The sequence below is a fragment of the Tachysurus vachellii genome, chromosome 14 (assembly GCF_030014155.1).
Source record: "Tachysurus vachellii isolate PV-2020 chromosome 14, HZAU_Pvac_v1, whole genome shotgun sequence".
Classification (NCBI taxonomy): domain Eukaryota; kingdom Metazoa; phylum Chordata; class Actinopteri; order Siluriformes; family Bagridae; genus Tachysurus; species Tachysurus vachellii.
In genome coordinates this window covers 2,512,719-2,531,884 of record NC_083473.1, presented here as the reverse complement: position 1 = coordinate 2,531,884, position 19,166 = coordinate 2,512,719, and the positions used below count along the sequence as shown (strand labels likewise).

The 19,166-nt window shown below is 40.9% G+C and overlaps 1 protein-coding gene across 1 annotated transcript; it reads left to right on the top strand.

The window, feature by feature from the left end:
* The first annotated feature begins 6,858 nt into the window (after positions 1 to 6,858).
* LOC132856956 (CMP-N-acetylneuraminate-beta-galactosamide-alpha-2,3-sialyltransferase 2-like) lies at positions 6,859 to 11,563 on the top strand. Its single transcript, XM_060886857.1, has 6 exons — positions 6,859 to 7,221; positions 9,217 to 9,407; positions 9,543 to 9,722; positions 9,809 to 9,854; positions 10,363 to 10,482; positions 10,615 to 11,563. The coding sequence occupies exons 1-6, from the start codon at positions 6,940 to 6,942 to the stop codon at positions 10,780 to 10,782; spliced, it is 987 nt and encodes a 328-aa protein (XP_060742840.1). The 5' UTR covers positions 6,859 to 6,939; the 3' UTR covers positions 10,783 to 11,563.
* Positions 11,564 to 19,166: the final 7,603 nt, after the last annotated feature.

Below are 19,166 nucleotides of genomic sequence, written 5' to 3'. Positions count from 1 at the left end.
TGTGAATAAAATGCATATAAAATTCACAAGTGCACATTCAATTAATGAATCGTGTACACACACACACACACACACACACTGTGAAATTTATTAGGTTCACACTTGTTTATTCTCATTCCTACGCATTCACACGCTTATCTAATCAGTCAGTCACAAAGATATTTTCATTAGATTCAATCTCATTTTCAGTAAATGCTTACGTCGGTTATCAGAATGGGGAGGAAATGTGATCACATGATAATGAAGCATAATTTTTGGTGCCTGATGGACTGTTCTCATTATTTCTTTAACTGCTCCTGTTGTTCATATAACAGTCTCTAGAGTTTACTCAGAATGGATGCACAATAAAGAAAAAGCATCCAGTGAGTGATAGGTCTTTTGATGAAGAATGACCAGACTGATTTAAGCTACCAGAAAGGTTACAGTAACAAAGATATCCACTCTGTACCTCTATGGTAAGTCAGCTCAGCTACACCAGCAGAAAACTATGTTGGGTTCTCCTCCTGTCTGAAACAAGAACAGAAAGCTGAGGCTGCAGTGAGCACACACTCATCAAAACTGAACAGATGAAGATGGAAAACATTGCCTTGTCTGATGAATCTGGACTTCTGCTGAGTCACACAGATGGTAGGGTCAGAATTTGGCACTAAGGGCATGAACCCAACCTCCCTTGTGTGGTCATGAAACTACATTTACAGCATTTAGCAGACACCCTTAGAGAGCAACTTACATTTTATCTAATTTTTATACAAATGACCAATTGAGGGTTAAGGGCCTTGCTCAGGGGCCCAGCAGTGGCAGCTTGGTGGACGTAGGAATTGAATTCACAACCTTCCGATTGGTAGCCCAACACCTTAACCACTAGGCCACCACATCCACTACTTCCATTAAAAAAGATCTCAGAATCTCAGGGTTTAGATGCCAAAAGTAAACTTCAAGAGCGAATCAAGAATGCTGAGCTGGTTATTGGAGCACCTCCTGAACCTACAGGACACTACAGTGGTAGACTTTTACTTCAAACCACTGGGTGCTTAACAAAGTATGATTTAAGAGAGTTGTGCCAGCAAAAACCAAAGAACCCGGAGTAATCCCTGAAAGAACATACGCAGGCAGTCCAAAAAGACCTGAGCTATGGATAAGACACTGAAGCTGTGAGGGGAATGATAGATGGAAGATGGCACCATCAGAGACACTGAATCTTTATGATGGTGAGCGGTGGAGGCACTTTTATCACCATCAAAGTCTGAGATTTGAATGTGCCTCTGTTTTTCACTTTGATCAGCAAATGCTAATGAACCTCTGCCAGGTTGAGTGATCTTATCTGTTTTCTCATTCTAATCAAGCAGGAGCCTGTAATTGATTCTACCTGTTTGACTGGCTACTCTTTTGACAATGGATAAGATCGGATTCTTTCTAACAGAGATTAGAACTATTGTATACTCTATGTTATATATACTCTGAGCTCTATATTCTGAGCTAATAGCTAGAAGTAAAATAAATCATTTCAATTAAATGAAACACAGTTCTGTTGTATGATAAAGTGTTGTGTATACTGTATAATATTGGTAAACTCAACAATAGTTGCTCTTTCACTTGAAACTAAGCTGTGAATTTTGGCCAAGTCTATTATTTAGTGTCAACACATTAATGATATGGAAACAAGCAGCAAATCAAGGCTTTGTAAATAAACACACAGCAACATAATGCAGGTCATAGAAGCAACAAGCTCTTTATATGAGAATTAAAACTCAATTGTTTTAATTGTTGGTGCAATGTGGATTGGGTGGCAGTCGAAGGCGGGGGCCTCGGCGACCCAATCCCCGGACACGGAATCTGGCTCTAGGGACATGGAATGTCACCTCGCTGGGGGGAAAGGAGCCTGAGCTGGTGCGGGAGGTTGAGAGATACCGACTAGAGATAGTTGGGCTCGCCTCCACACACAGCTTGGGCTCTGGAACCCAACTCCTTGAGAGAGGCTGGACTCTCTACTACTCTGGAGTTGCCCGCGGTGAGAGGCGGCGGGCTGGTGTGGGCTTGCTCATAGCCCCCCAGCTCAGCAAGCATGTGTTGGAGTTCACCCCGGTGAACGAGAGGGTCGTTTCTCTGCGCCTGCGGGTCGGGGATAGGTCTCTCACTGTTATTTGTGCTTACGGGCCAAATGGCAGTGTAGAGTACCCGACCTTCTTGGCGTCTCTGGAAGGGGTGCTGGAAAGTGCTCCAACCGGGGACTCCATCGTTCTACTGGGGGACTTCAACGCTCATGTGGGCAGCGACAGTGACACCTGGAGGGGCATGATTGGGAGGAACGGCCCCCCCGACCTGAACCCGAGTGGTGTTCTGTTATTGGACTTCTGTGCTAGTCACAGTTTGTCCATAACAAACACCATGTTCAAGCATAAGGGTGTCCATCAGTACACATGGTACCAGGACACCCTAGGTCGGAGGTCGATGATCGACTTTGTGGTTGTTTCATCTGACCTCCGGCCGTATGTCTTGGACACTCGGGTGAAGAGAGGGGCGGAGCTGTCAACTGATCACCACCTGGTGGTGAGTTGGATCCGATGGCGGGGGAGGAAGTTGGACAGACTTGGCAGACCCAAACGTACTGTGAGGGTCTGCTGGGAACGTTTGACAGAGTCTCCAGTCAGAGAGAACTTCAACTCCCACCTCCGGCAGAGCTTCAACCAGATCCCGAGGGAGGTTGGAGACATTGAGTCCGAGTGGACCATGTTCTCCACCTCCATTGTCGATGCAGCCACTCGGAGCTGTGGCCGTAAGGTCTCCGGTGCCTGTCGTGGCGGCAATCCCCGAACCCGGTGGTGGACCCCGGAAGTAAGGGATGCCGTCAAGCTGAAGAAGGAGTCCTATCGAGCCTGGTTGGCTCGGGGGACTCCGGAGGCAGCTGATAGGTACCGGAGGGCTAAGCGAGCTTCAGCCTGGGTGGTTGCGGAGGCAAAAACTCGGGTCTGGGAGGAGTTTGGTGAGGCTATGGAGAAGGACTATCGGTTGGCCTTGAAGAAATTCTGGCAAACCGTCCGGCACCTCAGGAGGGGGAAGCAGTGCCCTGCTCACACTGTTTACAGTGGGAGTGGGAATCTGCTGACTTCGACTGGGGACATCCTCGGACGGTGGAAGGAGTACTTCGAGGTTCTCCTCAACCCCACCGACATGTCTTCCATTGAGGTAGCAGAGGCCGAGGGCTCAGTTGTGGACTCGTCGATCCCCCAAGCTGAGGTCACTGAGGTAGTTGAGAAGCTCCTCAGTGGCAAGGCACCGGGGGTGGATGAGATCCGCCCTGAGTACCTCAAGTCTCTGGATGTTGTGGGGCTGTCTTGGTTGACACGCCTCTGCAACGTCGCATGGAGGCTGGGGACAGTGCCTCTGGACTGGCAGACTGGGGTGGTGGTCCCTCTGTTTAAGAAGGGGGACCGGAGGGTGTGTTCCAACTACAGGGGGATCACACTACTCAGCCTCCCCGGAAAAGTCTATGCCAGGGTACTGGAGAGGAGAATTCGGCCGATAGTCGAACCTCGGATTCAGGAGGAACAATGCGGGTTTCGTCCCGGTCGTGGAACACTGGACCATCTCTATACCCTCGCCAGGTTGCTGGAGGGTTCATGGGAGTTTGCCCAACCAGTCCACATGTGCTTTGTGGATCTGGAGAAGGCATTCGACTGTGTCCCTCGTGGTGACCTGTGGGGGGTGCTCTGGGAGTATGGGGTCCGGGGCCCTCTGCTAAGGGCTGTCCGGTCCCTATATGACCGGAGCAGGAGTTTGGTTCGCATTGCCGGCAGTAAGTCAGACTTGTTCCCGGTGCATGTTGGACTCCGGCAGGGCTGCCCTTTGTCACCGGTCCTGTTCATTATCTATATGGACAGGATTTCTAGGCGCAGTCAGGGGCCAGAGGGAGTCCGGTTTGGGGACCACAGGATTTCGTCTATGCTTTTTGCAGATGATGTTGTCCTGTTGGCTTCCTCAAATCAGGACCTTCAGCGTGCACTGGGACGGTTTGCAGCCGAGTGTGAAGCGGCGGGGATGAGAATCAGCACCTCCAAGTCCGAGGCCATGGTTCTCAACCGGAAAAGGGTGGCTTGCCCCCTTCAGGTTGGTGGGGAGCTCCTGCCTCAGGTGGAGGAGTTTAAGTATCTTGGGGTCTTGTTCACGAGTGAGGGAAGGATGGAGCGGGAGATCGACAGGCGGATCGGTGCATCTTCTGCAGTGATGCGGTCGATGTACCGGTCTGTTGTGGTGAAGAAAGAGCTGAGCCGCAAGGCGAAGCTCTCTATTTACCAGTCGATCTACGTTCCTACCCTCACCTATGGTCATGAGCTTTGGGTCATGACCGAAAGGACAAGATCCCGGATACAGGCGGCTGAAATGAGTTTCCTCCGCAGGGTGGCTGGGCGCTCCCTTAGAGACAAGGTGAGGAGCTCGGTCACCCGGGAGGAGCTCAGAGTAGAGCCGCTGCTCCTCCACATCGAGAGGAGTCAGCTAAGGTGGCTCGGGCATCTGTTTCGGATGCCTCCTGGACGCCTCCCTGGGGAGGTGTTCCGGGCATGTCCAACCGGGAGGAGGCCCCGGGGAAGACCTAGGACACGCTGAAGGGACTATGTCTCTCGGCTGGCCTGGGAACGCCTCGGTATTCCCCCGGAAGAGCTGGAGGAAGTGTCTGGGGAGAAGGAAGTCTGGGCGTCCCTGCTTAGACTGCTGCCCCCGCGACCCGGCCCCGGATAAGCGGTAGAAAATGGATGGATGGATGGATAAAACTCAATTGTATATAAAATGATAAACTGCAGTGGTATAAGAGATACAACATGCTAGCTAGCTAACATCATCCCTCATTTTTAATCCAAATAATGAGTAAGTATACATTACTTATGAAGCTACTGAAGGTATAAGGTGAACAGCAGTCTATATTTCTACTCAAATTCTGTTTCACGTTCTCCAGGTTGTTCTTCCAGCTCTGACTGCAGTAAGATTCTCTCTGCTCTTTACCTTTCAGAGAAGTTCATTTAACACTTTACTGCTTTTACGGTATTTATAGTACAGTAACGTACATTCTTACAGTAAATAGGAAGTTGTGTTATTTTGCTAGTTATAACATCAGTACAATAATCTAGCTCACTGTAGATTAGATTAAATTACTTTGATATAATTATATTCAAAGTATTCACATGTGGGGGGGCACAGTGGTTTAGAGGTTAGCACATTTGCCTCACACCTCCAGGGTTGGGGGTTCGATTCCCGCCTCCGCCTCCGCCTTGTGTGTGTGGAGTTTGCATGTTCTCCCCGTGCCTCGGGGGTTTCCTCCGGGTACTCCGGTTTCCTCCCCAAGTCCAAAACATGCATGGTAGGTTGATTAGCATTTCTGGAAAATTGTCCGCAGTGTGTGATTGTGTGAGTGAATGAGAGTGTGTGTGTGCCCTGTGATGGGTTGGCACTCCGTCCAGGGTGTATCCTGCCTTGATGCCCGATGACGCCTGAGATAGGCACAGGCTCCTCGTGACCCGAGGTAGTTCGGATAAGCGGTAGAAAATGAATGAATGAATGAATGAGTTGATCAAAGTAACTTAACTAAACAGTTAGAGTCATTGTGAAAAATAATGAATGAATGAATGAATTAAAATAAACTCTGTGAAGCATAACGTCTCTTCTTTATAGTGCTGCTGACCATCTTTAGTCCTGAACCTGACGCATTAACACACGCACAGTACAATCTGATTCTGTCTGATCTCTTTAGAGTGTTTGTCACTTTTTCTTTCAAGCTTGAACGCTTGACGCAAGACGATTACGCTTGAACCGTAGTTTGGTCTCTGAGTTTCGTTTCATTGTTGTCTGAAACTGTAATTTCAGGTCACATTCACACGTGATTATTGATGCTTATGCGTTAATTTATGTATCTTTATGCATCTGTACCATCTCACAATTTGATTACTGAAATATTTGTTACCATGACAACAGAGCCGCACCCGGTAATTCATGCGCGACGACACATTCGAGTGTGAACCGTGTGACATGTTCAAGACAAGACTGATTAATAAAACAGATAAAAGAATGAATCTGATTAGAGAGATAAATAAATAAATAAATAAACTGAGCTTGGACATAAACGAGAGCAAATGTTAGAACACTTTTCTCTCAAATCCTATGTCTCACATAGCTCTGTGTGTGTGTGTGTGTGTGTGTGTGTGTTCTTTCGGCTTTGGCTCGATAACAGTGGTGTAACGCAGACTGACCGCTTCCTGATGTCTTTTAAATAACACAATAGATTCAAGGCGAACTTCACTGGTCTCAGGCAGATTTACTGGATTTTAACCAGCTTCTCCTCTCCTCTCCTCTCCTCTCCTCTCCTCTCCTTTCTTCTCCTTTCTTCTCCTTTCTCCTCCTCTCTTCTCCAATCATCTCCTCTCCTCTCTTCTTCTCTCCTCCTCTCTCCTCCTCTTCTCCTCTCTCCTCCTCTCTTCTCCTCCCCTCCTCTCTTCTCCTCTCCTCCTCTTTTCTCCTCTCCTCTCCTCTCCTCCTTTCCTCCTCTTCTCTTCTCTTCTCTTCTCTTCTCTTCTCCACTCCTCGTTCTTCTCTTCTCTTCTCTTCTCTTCTCTTCTCTTCTCCTCTCCGCGCATCTCCCCTCTCGCACCCTCATCCCAGGCTTCACTGCACATATCGACTCCCACAGCATGATGATTGGTCCTAGACCGTTTTTATGGGTGTGGTCCAGTAGCAGTAAAGCGGCCGAACACCTTAATAAGCGGTGACACTGTAAAGGGAATGCAGATGCACACAGAATAATAAATTATATTAAAAATCAGTCCGTAGCGCGAGGCACATTAAAGCAATATTCCCAATATTAATATACTAATATTATTTAGGGTTTAAATCTGTTAACTCTGTTTTTAACTCTGTTAAATTCTGTTACATTGCATTTAATTTTATTTAATTAAAATGCATTTATCAATGTTTCCTCGCCTCCGGAGGATGAAATTGAAGGTTCGTGTGTTTTATGTGGCTTTGTGGACCACATTCGTGCTTCTGTTCGTCCGAGTCGAATTCAGATACCATTTAAACGATGTCATCGATTTATCTGCACCGGCTTGCGCGTGCATGAGCTGCGTAATGGACTCTCAGAAGGATCCGTGGTTCAGAGAACACTACGACGGCCGGGTGCCAAAACTTATGAACAGGGCCAACAGCAATCTCAGCGCGCTAACATATAACTGGTGGAAGGTAAGTGCGTGTTTGTTTGTGTTTTTAAAACGTACAGTATGATTTATTGCAAGATTGTATTCCGAATTTTGATTATAATTTATTTAATATTAATACAAACACCAGGAACAAGCAACAAAAACATCTTTATTCTGTTACATTAATAATTGTTCAGTTTTTTTGTACTTTACTTTCACAACTATAACTTTATTTTATTTCACATAATTTTATGATGATTAGGTTTTAATTAACTGACTTCCTCTATTGACTTTATCATTGTTGTTTTTTTCTGTGAAGCTCGACAGATAAACTTTATTTATTTATTCGATCTTATTAATCTTATTTGTTTTTCTTATTCTTCTTCGAATTTCCTTTTTATGTATTTATGTATTTAAAACACCGCATTATTTGGCATGTGATTAAACAGACTTTAGGGTGTGACGTAAAAAAGACAAAATACATGAGCAAGGAGAAAAAAGACTTTTAAAAATAAAATACAATAATAACAGTGAATTGAAAAAAGTGTTTATTATGCAGAAAAGACTAGTCATGCTATTACGACCAGTCTAGGGTTGAGCTTCACAGGGTTGGGTTGAGTTATTCAGTAGCTTGGGATTCAGTGATTGATACCTTTAGAAATTCACAAAAAAAAGACACAAAATAGAATTTCTAGGTAAGGGTATTGGTATATTTTCAGAGATAATATCAGGCCAAAATAATAAACAAAAAAGTCTAATAGTCAGGTAAGTATTCTTCTTCCTCCAAGAGGAACTACACTCACTTTTAAGGAAAGGGGCCATAGAGTATGTTCCCCTCCCAGATCGGTAGTCCGGCTTTTACAGCCCATATTTCATTTTCCTATGAAGGACAGGGGGCTGCGGGCTCTGAACTGTACTCTGACGCTCAAGTTTTTGCTGTTACATGTTGGAGTGACCAGTCCTGTTCTTGGTGATCTCACTGTGGTGCTCTATATCCTCTATTTGTTTGCACTGTTCCTCGGTATATCTGATGTTTTAGAAATAATTTTATAAAATATATAAAATAAAATTATTTCATGTAATAACACATATCGAATAAATCATCCCAAACCACATGGAAGAATGTGGTATGGTCTGAAGAAAACAATGAACTGGAATCAGAAGTAAATATTATTGTTATGTGTAAAGATAGACAGATCGAGTGATTCCCTCAGCCGTGACATATTTGATATCAATCTAAAAAGAAAAATTCACCATGCTTTGAACCTTCGCTGGTGATTGCGGGTTACATGTCGGTATTCCTGTACAGGCCACATTCCATTTCAACAGACCAGCAACAAGAAAATATCTAAGCTTTTACATAGTGTGTGTGTGTGTGTGTGTGTGTGTGTGTGTTACATCGATTGTGATAATGAAAGAAACTACAAAGGAACAGAGACAGCAGAGATATGAACAGAATTCTTATTTAAAAATAATCTTTTATATCAATGTTAAAACTTGGTTTATGATTTGAGATCGATTTAAACACTATTAGAGATAATTAAATGGATATTATAAAATAAGTGTGTCAAAGTCAGCATATGAATATAATGTAATAATAATAATAAAAAAAAATAATAATAATAATAAATAATTATTATTATTATTATTGTTGTTGTTGTTGTTATTATATATAATTATAATTATATACATACATATATTATTATTATTATTATTATTATTATTATTATTATTATTATTATTATATAATTAAGCCAGCTTAATTGTGACTTGATTAAATAAATATATATATATTTTTTTTTTTATTTAGTTTCCTGAAACAGAAAAAAGTAGGGTAGATTATATCATGGTTATATAATTACATCATTCAATTATATTTGTTCTATAGCTTATATTTCAACTTGACATGTTTTATATTAATTTTTTTTTTAAATATCAACACTACGAACTCTTCAGGTAAAGAGAATGTGATGATTTATTTATGTGAACTTACAGTACATGCGTTTTTTTATGATTTGCTCTTTCACATCTGGTGCAGAAGCTGCAAGGGTTCCGAGCAGGGAACCTTGGTGATGTGGTAGAACCTCTGTTCTCACTGTTCCCTGATGAGGAACATTACATGGACTCCAGTCCTGACCGCTGTCGAACCTGTGCTGTGGTCGGCAACTCGGCCAACCTGCTCAGATCCCATTATGGTGCTATAATAGATGCTCATAACTTTGTCTTCAGGTGGGATTATCTATCTATCTATCTATCTATCTATCTATCTATCTATCTATCTATCTATCTATCTATCTATCTATCAAGGGCTCTGCTTGTCATTCTGGTACACCGACATGATCCCTGGTCTATCCCTTGCTTCAGGATGAACAACGCACCGACTAAAGGCTATGAGTCAGACGTCGGAGCAAAGACCACGCACAGAGCGATGTATCCCGAGAGCGCTGTAGACCTGGACAACTCCACCCATCTAGTGCTGATGCCTTTTAAATTGCTGGATCTACAGTGGCTCATTAGTGCTTTCACCAATAAGAACATCACAAGGTGAGATCACACAATGTGGATCACGTGGAGCTAGACGTCTTTAAGTTTTTAGGTTTGTCTCATTTTATTTTCCTTATTGTTTTCAGAACATATAAGAAAGTGAAGGCTACAATAAAAGCAAACAGAGACAAGGTGAGCAGCTCACTCTTCAATGTTCACTCTGCTAATGACGGTTTGAGGAACATCGTTTTACTCATGCACGTAGGACGTCACCTGGCGGTTCCTTCATCACCAGTCCGTAGTACACTGGGGTTTTATATGATGATACATTGTGCATCTCATTAGGCCAGGATTAAAACACACCATCTGGTGCTTTTATATTAAAATGATGAAGGACTGGGTGAAGAGATTGAGCCCAGTTCTTCCCATGTAAGGAGATTCCAGCTTTACATAAGCGCTGGCTGAGACTGAAGACTTGTTACACACACACACACACACACACACACACACAGGAAATTTAACAATATAAATGATTACACACAGACGTTTAATCAATTTAAAATCAAGCATCCTCCATACAAGTGCCTGTACTACAGAACTACTACAACTTGTTACTATAGAAATGATACATGATCCGTCAAAAAGTTCCCTTCGTTCGGGTCGATTCAGATTAAATGTCTCTTCTGTGTTGTTTTTAAAGGTGATGATCGTCAATCCTGAGTTTATTAGATACGTTTATGAAAGATGGTTGAAGAAACAAGGGAAATATCCATCTACTGGCTTTATCATGCTCATGTTGGCTCTGCACATCTGTGACCAGGTCAAAGCACTATGATTATTATTATTTATAAGAATTATTTTAAATTAAAACGACCTTCTTATGCCAAATTTCTGCTGTTGCACTATGTGCTGCATTGCATGATAAATATTGCCACTAATATCTCTGTCACAGGTGAATGTATTCGGATTCGGGGCGGGGCCAAATGGACGATGGTACCATTACTTTGACCACTGGCATCATCCGCTCGCTAACTCAGGTGTACACAAAGGGGGAGTTGAATATGACACCATCCTGAAACTTGAGCAGCATCAGATGATCAAAATGTTTAAAGGATGGTGAACTTTTGCATTGAGTACCAGGGCCTGTATTCATAAAGAGTCTGATAATGTCTAAACAATCTCAGAGAGCTCCTAATTTAGCTTAAAAATCCTAATTAGGAATCTTAAGAGAGTGATTCAGGACCAGAGCAACTCTGAACAAAGAAAAAACAACTTTAATCTTCGAGAGGGGGCGGAGCTTAACCTGTTACTAGGTGACACATTCTTTTGAAAACTTTTGGTTGTCTAACAAAAACATAGAAGCACTTTTAAAATCTGCTCTATTATAAACCTACACTTTGTCTCTATGTTCAGATATTTGAGGTTATATCGTGTAGGGATTACGTTGGTGACCGATCGTATTAGAGATGTTCTAACATGTAATATGTTATAAATGTAAATGTAAACATCTCTGACACAGAGCAGAAAAGTCATAGAGACAAATTATATCATTTCTGCCTCTGTGGCATTTCTGCTCTGTGTCAGAGACTTTAGAGTATCTTTAAATGACATAGTGGCAGAACATAGTGGTAAGCGTGTGTGTGTGTGTCTGCATGTGCGTGTCTGCATGTGTGTGTCTGCATGTGTGTGTCTGCATGTGTGTGCGTGTGTGTGTGCGTGTATGTGTGTGTGCGTGCGTGTGCATTTCTGTTCTGTTTTGGAGATGAGATGTTATCTCTAATATTATTGGTCACAAAAATAATCCCTACACGATCTGATCTGTATCATTTTATTAACTCTATCATTATTAAATATTAAACACAACACATTTCTTCTCCCTCTTCACCTTTCAGTCATTTTCTCCTCAGATAAAGAAACTCTTATCCTCTTACAAGTCCTTAAAAGAGCTCTTTTAAGTTATAAGATGTTTTATAACTGTTATCTTATATATATATCTGAGCCTCAGATGTATATATATATATATATATATATATATATATATATATATATACATATATATATATATATATATATATATATATATATATATATATGTATATATATATATATATATATATATATATATATATATATATATATATATATATATATATATATATACTGTATATAAAAAAAATACATCTGAATCTTTAACTTTAGGGGAAATTCTCCAGTGCATTTTCTCCTTATTTAATTTAATTTAATTATCTTTGAGATTATGAGGTAGGTATTTTTTTTCTCATGTATATTTTTTCTCACCTTGACAAAACTACATTTTTAAGACTTGACAGTTTTACATGATATAAAAAAAAACCTGAATGTATGAGTACCAACGTCATCTACACAGCCGTCTGAAGACCCAAACTGAATTGTTTGTTGTAAACACAATTGTTCATCTTCACTGTCACCAGCACAAGACAGATATCTGACCAGAGATGGTTGAACTATGAGTCAGATTTTGAGTTGAGCCTCTGAATCAGATCTGAGTCAGTTGAGTTAAGTCTGTCCCTTAAAGCCTAGTTAAAAGGAAGTAAAACTTTGTCTGATTAAATTTCTTATTCGCAGTTTTATTCATGTAAAGTAAAAATATTCTCAACACCTCCTCCAGTTTTGGGGAAATAACTACTGACTGCTTCAGATGTGCTGTATTTACTGAGCAAAGGTTCAGAAAATGGGGGGCACGGTGACTTAGTGGTTAGCACATTCGCCTCACACCTCCAGGGTTGGGGGTTCGATTCCCACCTCCGCCTTGTGTGTGTGGAGTTTGCATGTTCTCCCCGTGCCTCGGGGGTTTCCTCCGGGTACTCCGGTTTCCTCCCCCGGTCCAAAGACATGCATGGTAGGTTGATTGGCATCTCTGGAAAATTGTCCATAGTGTGTGATTGCGTGAGTGAATGAGAGTGTGTGTGTGTGCCCTGCGATGGGTTGGCACTCCGTCCAGGGTGTATCCTGCCTTGATGCCCGATGACGCCTGAGATAGGCACAGGCTCCCTGTGACCCGAGGTAGTTCGGATAAGCGGTAGAAGATGAATGAATGAATGAGGTACATAAAACTGGATATCTTGGAGTCATGGTGGTGCAGGGATCTCTAAACTATCTAGCGAGGAACGGGTTGACGTGGAAAAGGTGGTGGGCTGTTGATAAGAATGTATTTCATATTATTTGCTGTGATGATGACATGATGATGATGGTTCTCTTATCTATCAGTTGATATTCCTTATGATATATCAGTCACCCAAATAAACCCATGGCATTCTGTCTCAGTTTGGTACCTGGTGCTTGGTCCATGTTCTAAACTCTGCTCCTACACCACATTGATTTCTGTGCCTCATTTGCAATCACATGACTTCTCAGAAACATGTAGAATCTGAACATCCTGGTTGGTACCTGCATATACGTCCAATCAGTTCATCTATAGCTCTCATAAGCTTTGAAGAAAAAAAAAAACATTGCTTAGGTTTCTAAAGGTTTATTTCTTAAAGGACCAAAGAGGAAATCTGACCTTTTCTCTAATACTATTTTTATGTCAACTATAAAGATATTATACCTTAGAATTTGAAGGTGAAATGTCATTGTGAGTGGATCGCTATAAAAAGATAATGTAATATAAGACGAGGATAAAATATAATAGATTATTTATATACTTAATCTTTATATTATTCTTTATAATAACCTTTTGTTCTATGTTTATGTTCTGTGAAGCTGCTTTGAGACAACGTCAACTGTAAAAAGTGCTATACAAATAAATATTGAATAGTCAGGAATGAGCCACAACTGAAGTATAGATTGGATTAGATTAGATTGTTGTGAACTCTTATTAACTGATTTTAAGAACAAAAGTTAAGATAAAATAACAAAAAGTAAATTCCTGGTGTGAATTCTACCGTGCGACATCTTCACCTGAGATAAAATCTGAGTTGGAATCCTGACTCTGCCACACCCCTGGCTGGGAGCCATACTGTACCTCCAGAGAACCAGAATCCCTCAGAGTGTGTCTGCTTTGTGAAGCAACTTGAGAAGCAGTGAATTCTACCGTGCGACGTCTTCACCTGAGATAAAATCTGCAGACCGGTTTCATGCTGCTGATGTTTGTATCACAAGTAGCTACAGAATCTACAGATTTCCTTCTCATATATTTTCTCCATCTCAGAGATGAGTATTGTAAGATATACGGTGTACGTTGCTGTTAGAACAGTGCTGTTAGCTCCTCGGCCAGCAGATGGCAGTGTTTATGTTCACATGGCTCAGAAACATGCCACTTCATCCTCCTTTTCTGCCTCCTCTTCAGCCTTCTCCTAGTCTTCCCCTGATCTTCCTCCTCATCCACATCCTCTTTATCATCCTCCTGCACCTCCTCTACCTTTTCCTCCTCTTCATTTTCATCCTCCTCCTCTTTTTTCTCCTCCACTTCGTCTGCATCCTCTTTATCCTCCTCCTCTTCTTAATCTTTCTCTGCCTCCTCTTCATCCTCTACATCTTCTACCATTGCCTCTGCTTCATCCTCCTCTTTCTCTTTTCCTCCACTACCTCCTCTTCCTCTGCACCTAATCATCCTTCTCCTCATTTCCTCTTCCTCCTCTTACACCTTTACCCCAACTGAGGGCTCCAAGGAGGTGTTTGGACTAAGTATTTGCCGGATCGTCCGAAGATGCGAGTTGGAATCCTGACTCTGCCACACCCCTGGCTGGGAGCCATACTGTACCTCCAGAGGACCAGAATCCCTCAGAGTGTGTCTGCTTTGTGAAGCAACTTGAGAAGCAGTTTTAATAAAATGTGCTTCACTGGCTTCACATGTTTCAGAGGAAGCCTGTGTTAGCTTCCACAGTCCCTGAGTGCTAGCTGTCGTACGATAGTAGCAAGCGGGCTGTTACGTCACCACATCCCCTACTAATTAACAATTTATTAATTGAATCATGAATCATTAACACATGAATAACAGCCATTCTTCCTCCAGGTTGTCTCTTTATCACACAGTCCAACATCATGCAGCGTAGAAATGATGTTAATAAAACCGAATAAATAGCCACTAGAAATAGAAATGAAACCGAATAAATAGCCAGTATCTCAGTAATATAGGCTCTCAATTAGCGTCTCTGTATGTTGGGTCAAACCGAGGTGCTGAGAAAGACCATGTGATGAGACGAGAGGAAAATTCTTCCATCGTCTCCAGTAAAGTGTTATCAGTCAATAAATATCTGTTTTAGTTTTCTATATCGTGTTTAAGTCATTATTTATATATTTTATAAAATACAATGTTATCTAAATACAATATGTGATGCTGAGGTTTTTTTTTTTTATTAAAAATAAGCTCCAGTTCATGTTCTCTAAACAATAAACACTGTTTAACACATGATTTTTAGTCTGATTATTTGCATTGAGCATATCACAATATAGAGGTTGTTCTTATGTACTAATTTAGCATTTTTGTCTGATTATTTGCCATTGAGACATATCACAATAGAGAGATTAGCAACCTGCGCGGCGCAGATCGATTGACACATGAGATCAATGTAACGCGAGAGTGATAAGCTTTTGAATGGCTCTCGCAGAACTTTGATGTCATAGATTGATTTGTCTGCGCAGTGCTGCATGCAGTCAAATACATGTAAACGCATGTAAAAGCATTCTGCTTGTATTAAGTCCACGACGATCTAATAAAATATGTTTGACAGATAAGGGAATCTTACAGAACATACATAAAGTTGGGTCTTTTCACCTTTAAGCAAAAAAGCATGGGTCAATTTTTAATGTCCTCATTAAGAGCTTCGGAATCTACAAACATTGTCTGTTTCCCTAACTGTCAAAAACTAATGAGTAACTAACATGGATTAGCTGCGGTCGTTAACCAAGGACTAAAACAAACCAACGTAACCAGAAATATAATTTCCTAACATTCAGTATCATAAAACACATTCTCACTTGTGTAATGTAATCCCTTACTGTCTGGTTTTTAGATTTCTTTCGTTTGAACAACCAAAAGCAGCACAGAAGCCCGGCATCGTCCATGCATTTGAGGTAAAGGAGCACCGTACAAAGATGGCGGCTGTTTTGACGCATTTTTAGGACCCCAATGCGACATCTAGTGTATATATCAAAACGGGCTCAAAACGTGTCTTTGCCTAGCAAGTCTGTCCAGTTATTTGTGATCGGCAATTTTCCACTTATTCCCGCCTCCGTGGGTAGATGGTGAATTATGATTGGATAAAGGGGGGAGTTGAGAACTGCCGAGGGAGTGAGAGGCTCCTGCAAGTATAAGTCGGATATAGATAAAATACCCACTGGCAAAGTGCGTTAAACTGTCTATTTGGCGAAAGAAGTGTTAAGCCGCCTTCACACTGCACACGACAAACGACCGCCGATAAACCGGAAGTCATTCATTTCGCTGCGTGAGGTGCCGACCATCTGCGGATCCGTTAAAAAATTTGAACTACACCGCATCCGATATGCCGACCGGATGTGATGTATTCCAATGTTGTCCAATCAGGTTCGTGTGCGCGAGGTGGTAAGCATTATTAAAAAGCATTAATATAAACTTTTGTAATTTTTAAACTTTATCAAAAACAATCTTTTTGTTTTAAATACATTGTTATTGATAAAAAAGTAATAAATTATTAATATTTATATTGTATTGTGTATATAATATTTATATTGTATTATATTGTGAAGAATCCGCTTCTCTCCCATGTTAACGTCCGCACGATCATATTGCACATTACGTGCGACTGTCACTAGGGGGCGAAATCCGACAGTCGTGTGCAGTGTGAAGGCGTTTTGTTCTAGTCTGCTGTATAGCGCAGCCCGTCGCTACCCTAACTATCGGGACTAAGCTGAAAAGAGAATATTCTATCTGACGGTTTTCCAACAGTGTGTTTAGTTTATTTAATTATCGTGACGGAGAGGAATTCATGGAGCAGTTGTGACTCTATATCGGACGTGGTTTGTAGTCTCGTTGCCATGGTGATACAGTATAGCGTTGCTGTTCGGGAGAGAAGGCCGTGAGACTACAGGAATATCTACCGCTTCATGTAAGGGAAGTTCGCGTTTCAACCACCTTGGAAGGCATTCAGGTGATCTGTATATTGTGTTATTTCAGCTCGTAAGAGTGAAGAGGCCATTAGTTGTTTTAAAGGCCACCACGATCCCCAGCAACGTTACAGGCGTGTGTGTGTGTGTGTGTGTGTGTGTGTGTGTGGGTCCATGCATGTTTCATGAATTATAATATTATGTATTCTATTTTCCCGGAGTTTTGGGTTATTGATGCTTTTGTTTATGTTCCTGACATTGATCTGAAGTATATGTGTAACACTGAATCTCTGCACATTGTTTACTCGGGGTTGTTACTATCTAGGATTGAGTTAATTTAGTGTAATGTTCATACATCTTCTGGGAGTTATCCTGAAATCTACCCTGTAAATTTCTGAGAAGGTAGTTTAAAGGGGCTATTCAGAAGGAAGAAATACACAACAGGTTTACCTTCAAATTTGTCTTTTGTTTGTTACATATACTTAAAACAATTACTTGATATTTCAATTTGTACATAAATAAATGTAATTAAGTTTACTTGGGATTTGATTGAAGCTTTGTGATAACTTACTGCAGTTTGTGTGTACACTGTCTAATTAAGCTTATAAGTAGACAGAAGTACAATAGGGAGGAAAGTGATATCCCATTGAGAGACAAAGTAAGAACCCGGTCCTCCATCCAATTCAAGTTTAAGGGTAGAGGGCGCTACATGCTTAATATGCTTTTATTCTACAGGTGTTTTTTCTCAATAAACCCAGAAAAGGGAATCAATGTACAGAATAAAAACTCCAAGCGTCAACTTGAACCCTCGAGTCCCCCGATACAGGATCTATTTTCAAGCGGCGGTTGAAGACCTACTTATTCAGGAAACACTTCAACTAGCACTTCTTTCCTTATCTTTTGCATTAAAACAAAAAAAAAACCTTTTACACTTTTTCACTGTAACTTTGAACAAATGTTTTAAACTCATGGTCTCTTAAGTATGTGACCTAGTGAGCCAGCAATAATGTGTTCAATGTTCGAGATTTAAGCACTTATGTACGTCGCTCTGGATAAGAGAGTCTGCTAAATGCTGTAAATGTAAATTCTCTAATCTCGAGTGGCGTTAAGCCTAAATATTGACTCTTTCCGTTGACTCTGTTTGTTTGAGAAGAGGTACTGTTTTCACTTTGTTAAATCCACAATGTATATTATGGTTAAAGCACTATGTAATTTGTTTTAAACTCTTAGGTGCACTGTAACTCTTTCTGGTAGAGGGTCTGTATGTATCTTGCATTAATTCAATTAGAACTGTTTTAATGCAGAAAAAAATACCTTAACAAACCTGCATTCTTACTGTAAGGGGGATTGCCTCTCTGCAGATCTGACCTGTAACTTGGCCTATTGGCATCACCTGATTTGTCTATATGGAGATCGATAAGTCTTTGTTACTATACCAGTAATTATTTGAGCAATGATACTTAAAGTGTCACTTTTGCATTAATAATTGAATGTCGCTATAATTGCTAAAATGACTTTTTTTTTCCTCCTTGTATTTCCTTGATTAACCACATGCCATTAAGAGCATAGATTACTGTTCAGATGAATGAATGTTGCCTTATGGTAAAAACTGTAATAATTTAAAATGTTTATTCTGGAATACATTTTCCTGCTGTTTTAAGGAAAATAATATAGTTGTCATTGTATATGTTTGTGGTATTAAAATAAAATATATTTGCTTTCCTCACCAGTTCTGTGTGTTATTGAATAATTTATCAGTTTTCATTTTTCTGATGCTGCCAGTTTTTATTGTAAATTTTACAGTTGACTTAAGTATGATGTAAATACTTGCAAGTGAATTGTAAAATTTACAGTAAAAACCAGCAGCTGTGTTTGTCGGTAATCTACCGTAAAAATAAATTTGTTTTTCTGTTTACAGTACATTTAAAGGTGAAATGTAAAATTTACGGTAAAAAAAAAAACTGGCAGCTGTGGTTGCCAGAAATCTACTGTAAAAACGTCAATTTTCTTTGTACCGTAAACAAACATTTCGACTGTAATTTTTACGGTACATTTCTGGCAACCACAGCTGACAGTTTTTTACCGTAAATTTTACAGGATTTAAATTTTTTTTTTTACAGTGCAGCCTTCACTGCACATATCGAGTCCCACAGCATGATGATTGGTCCTAGACCGTTTTTATGGGTGTGGTCCAGTAGCAGTAAAGCGGCCGAACACCTTAATAAGCGGTGACACAGTAAAGGGAATGCAGATGCACACAGAATAATAAATTCTATTAAAAATCAGTTCGTAGCGCGAGGCACATTGAAGCAATATTCCCCACTGGTCTAATGCACAGATGCTTTATTTTGGGTGAATTTTTCATTCTGTTAAATTCTGTTACATTGCATTTAATTTCATTTAATTAAAATGCATTTATCAGTGTTTCCTCAGCTCTGGAGG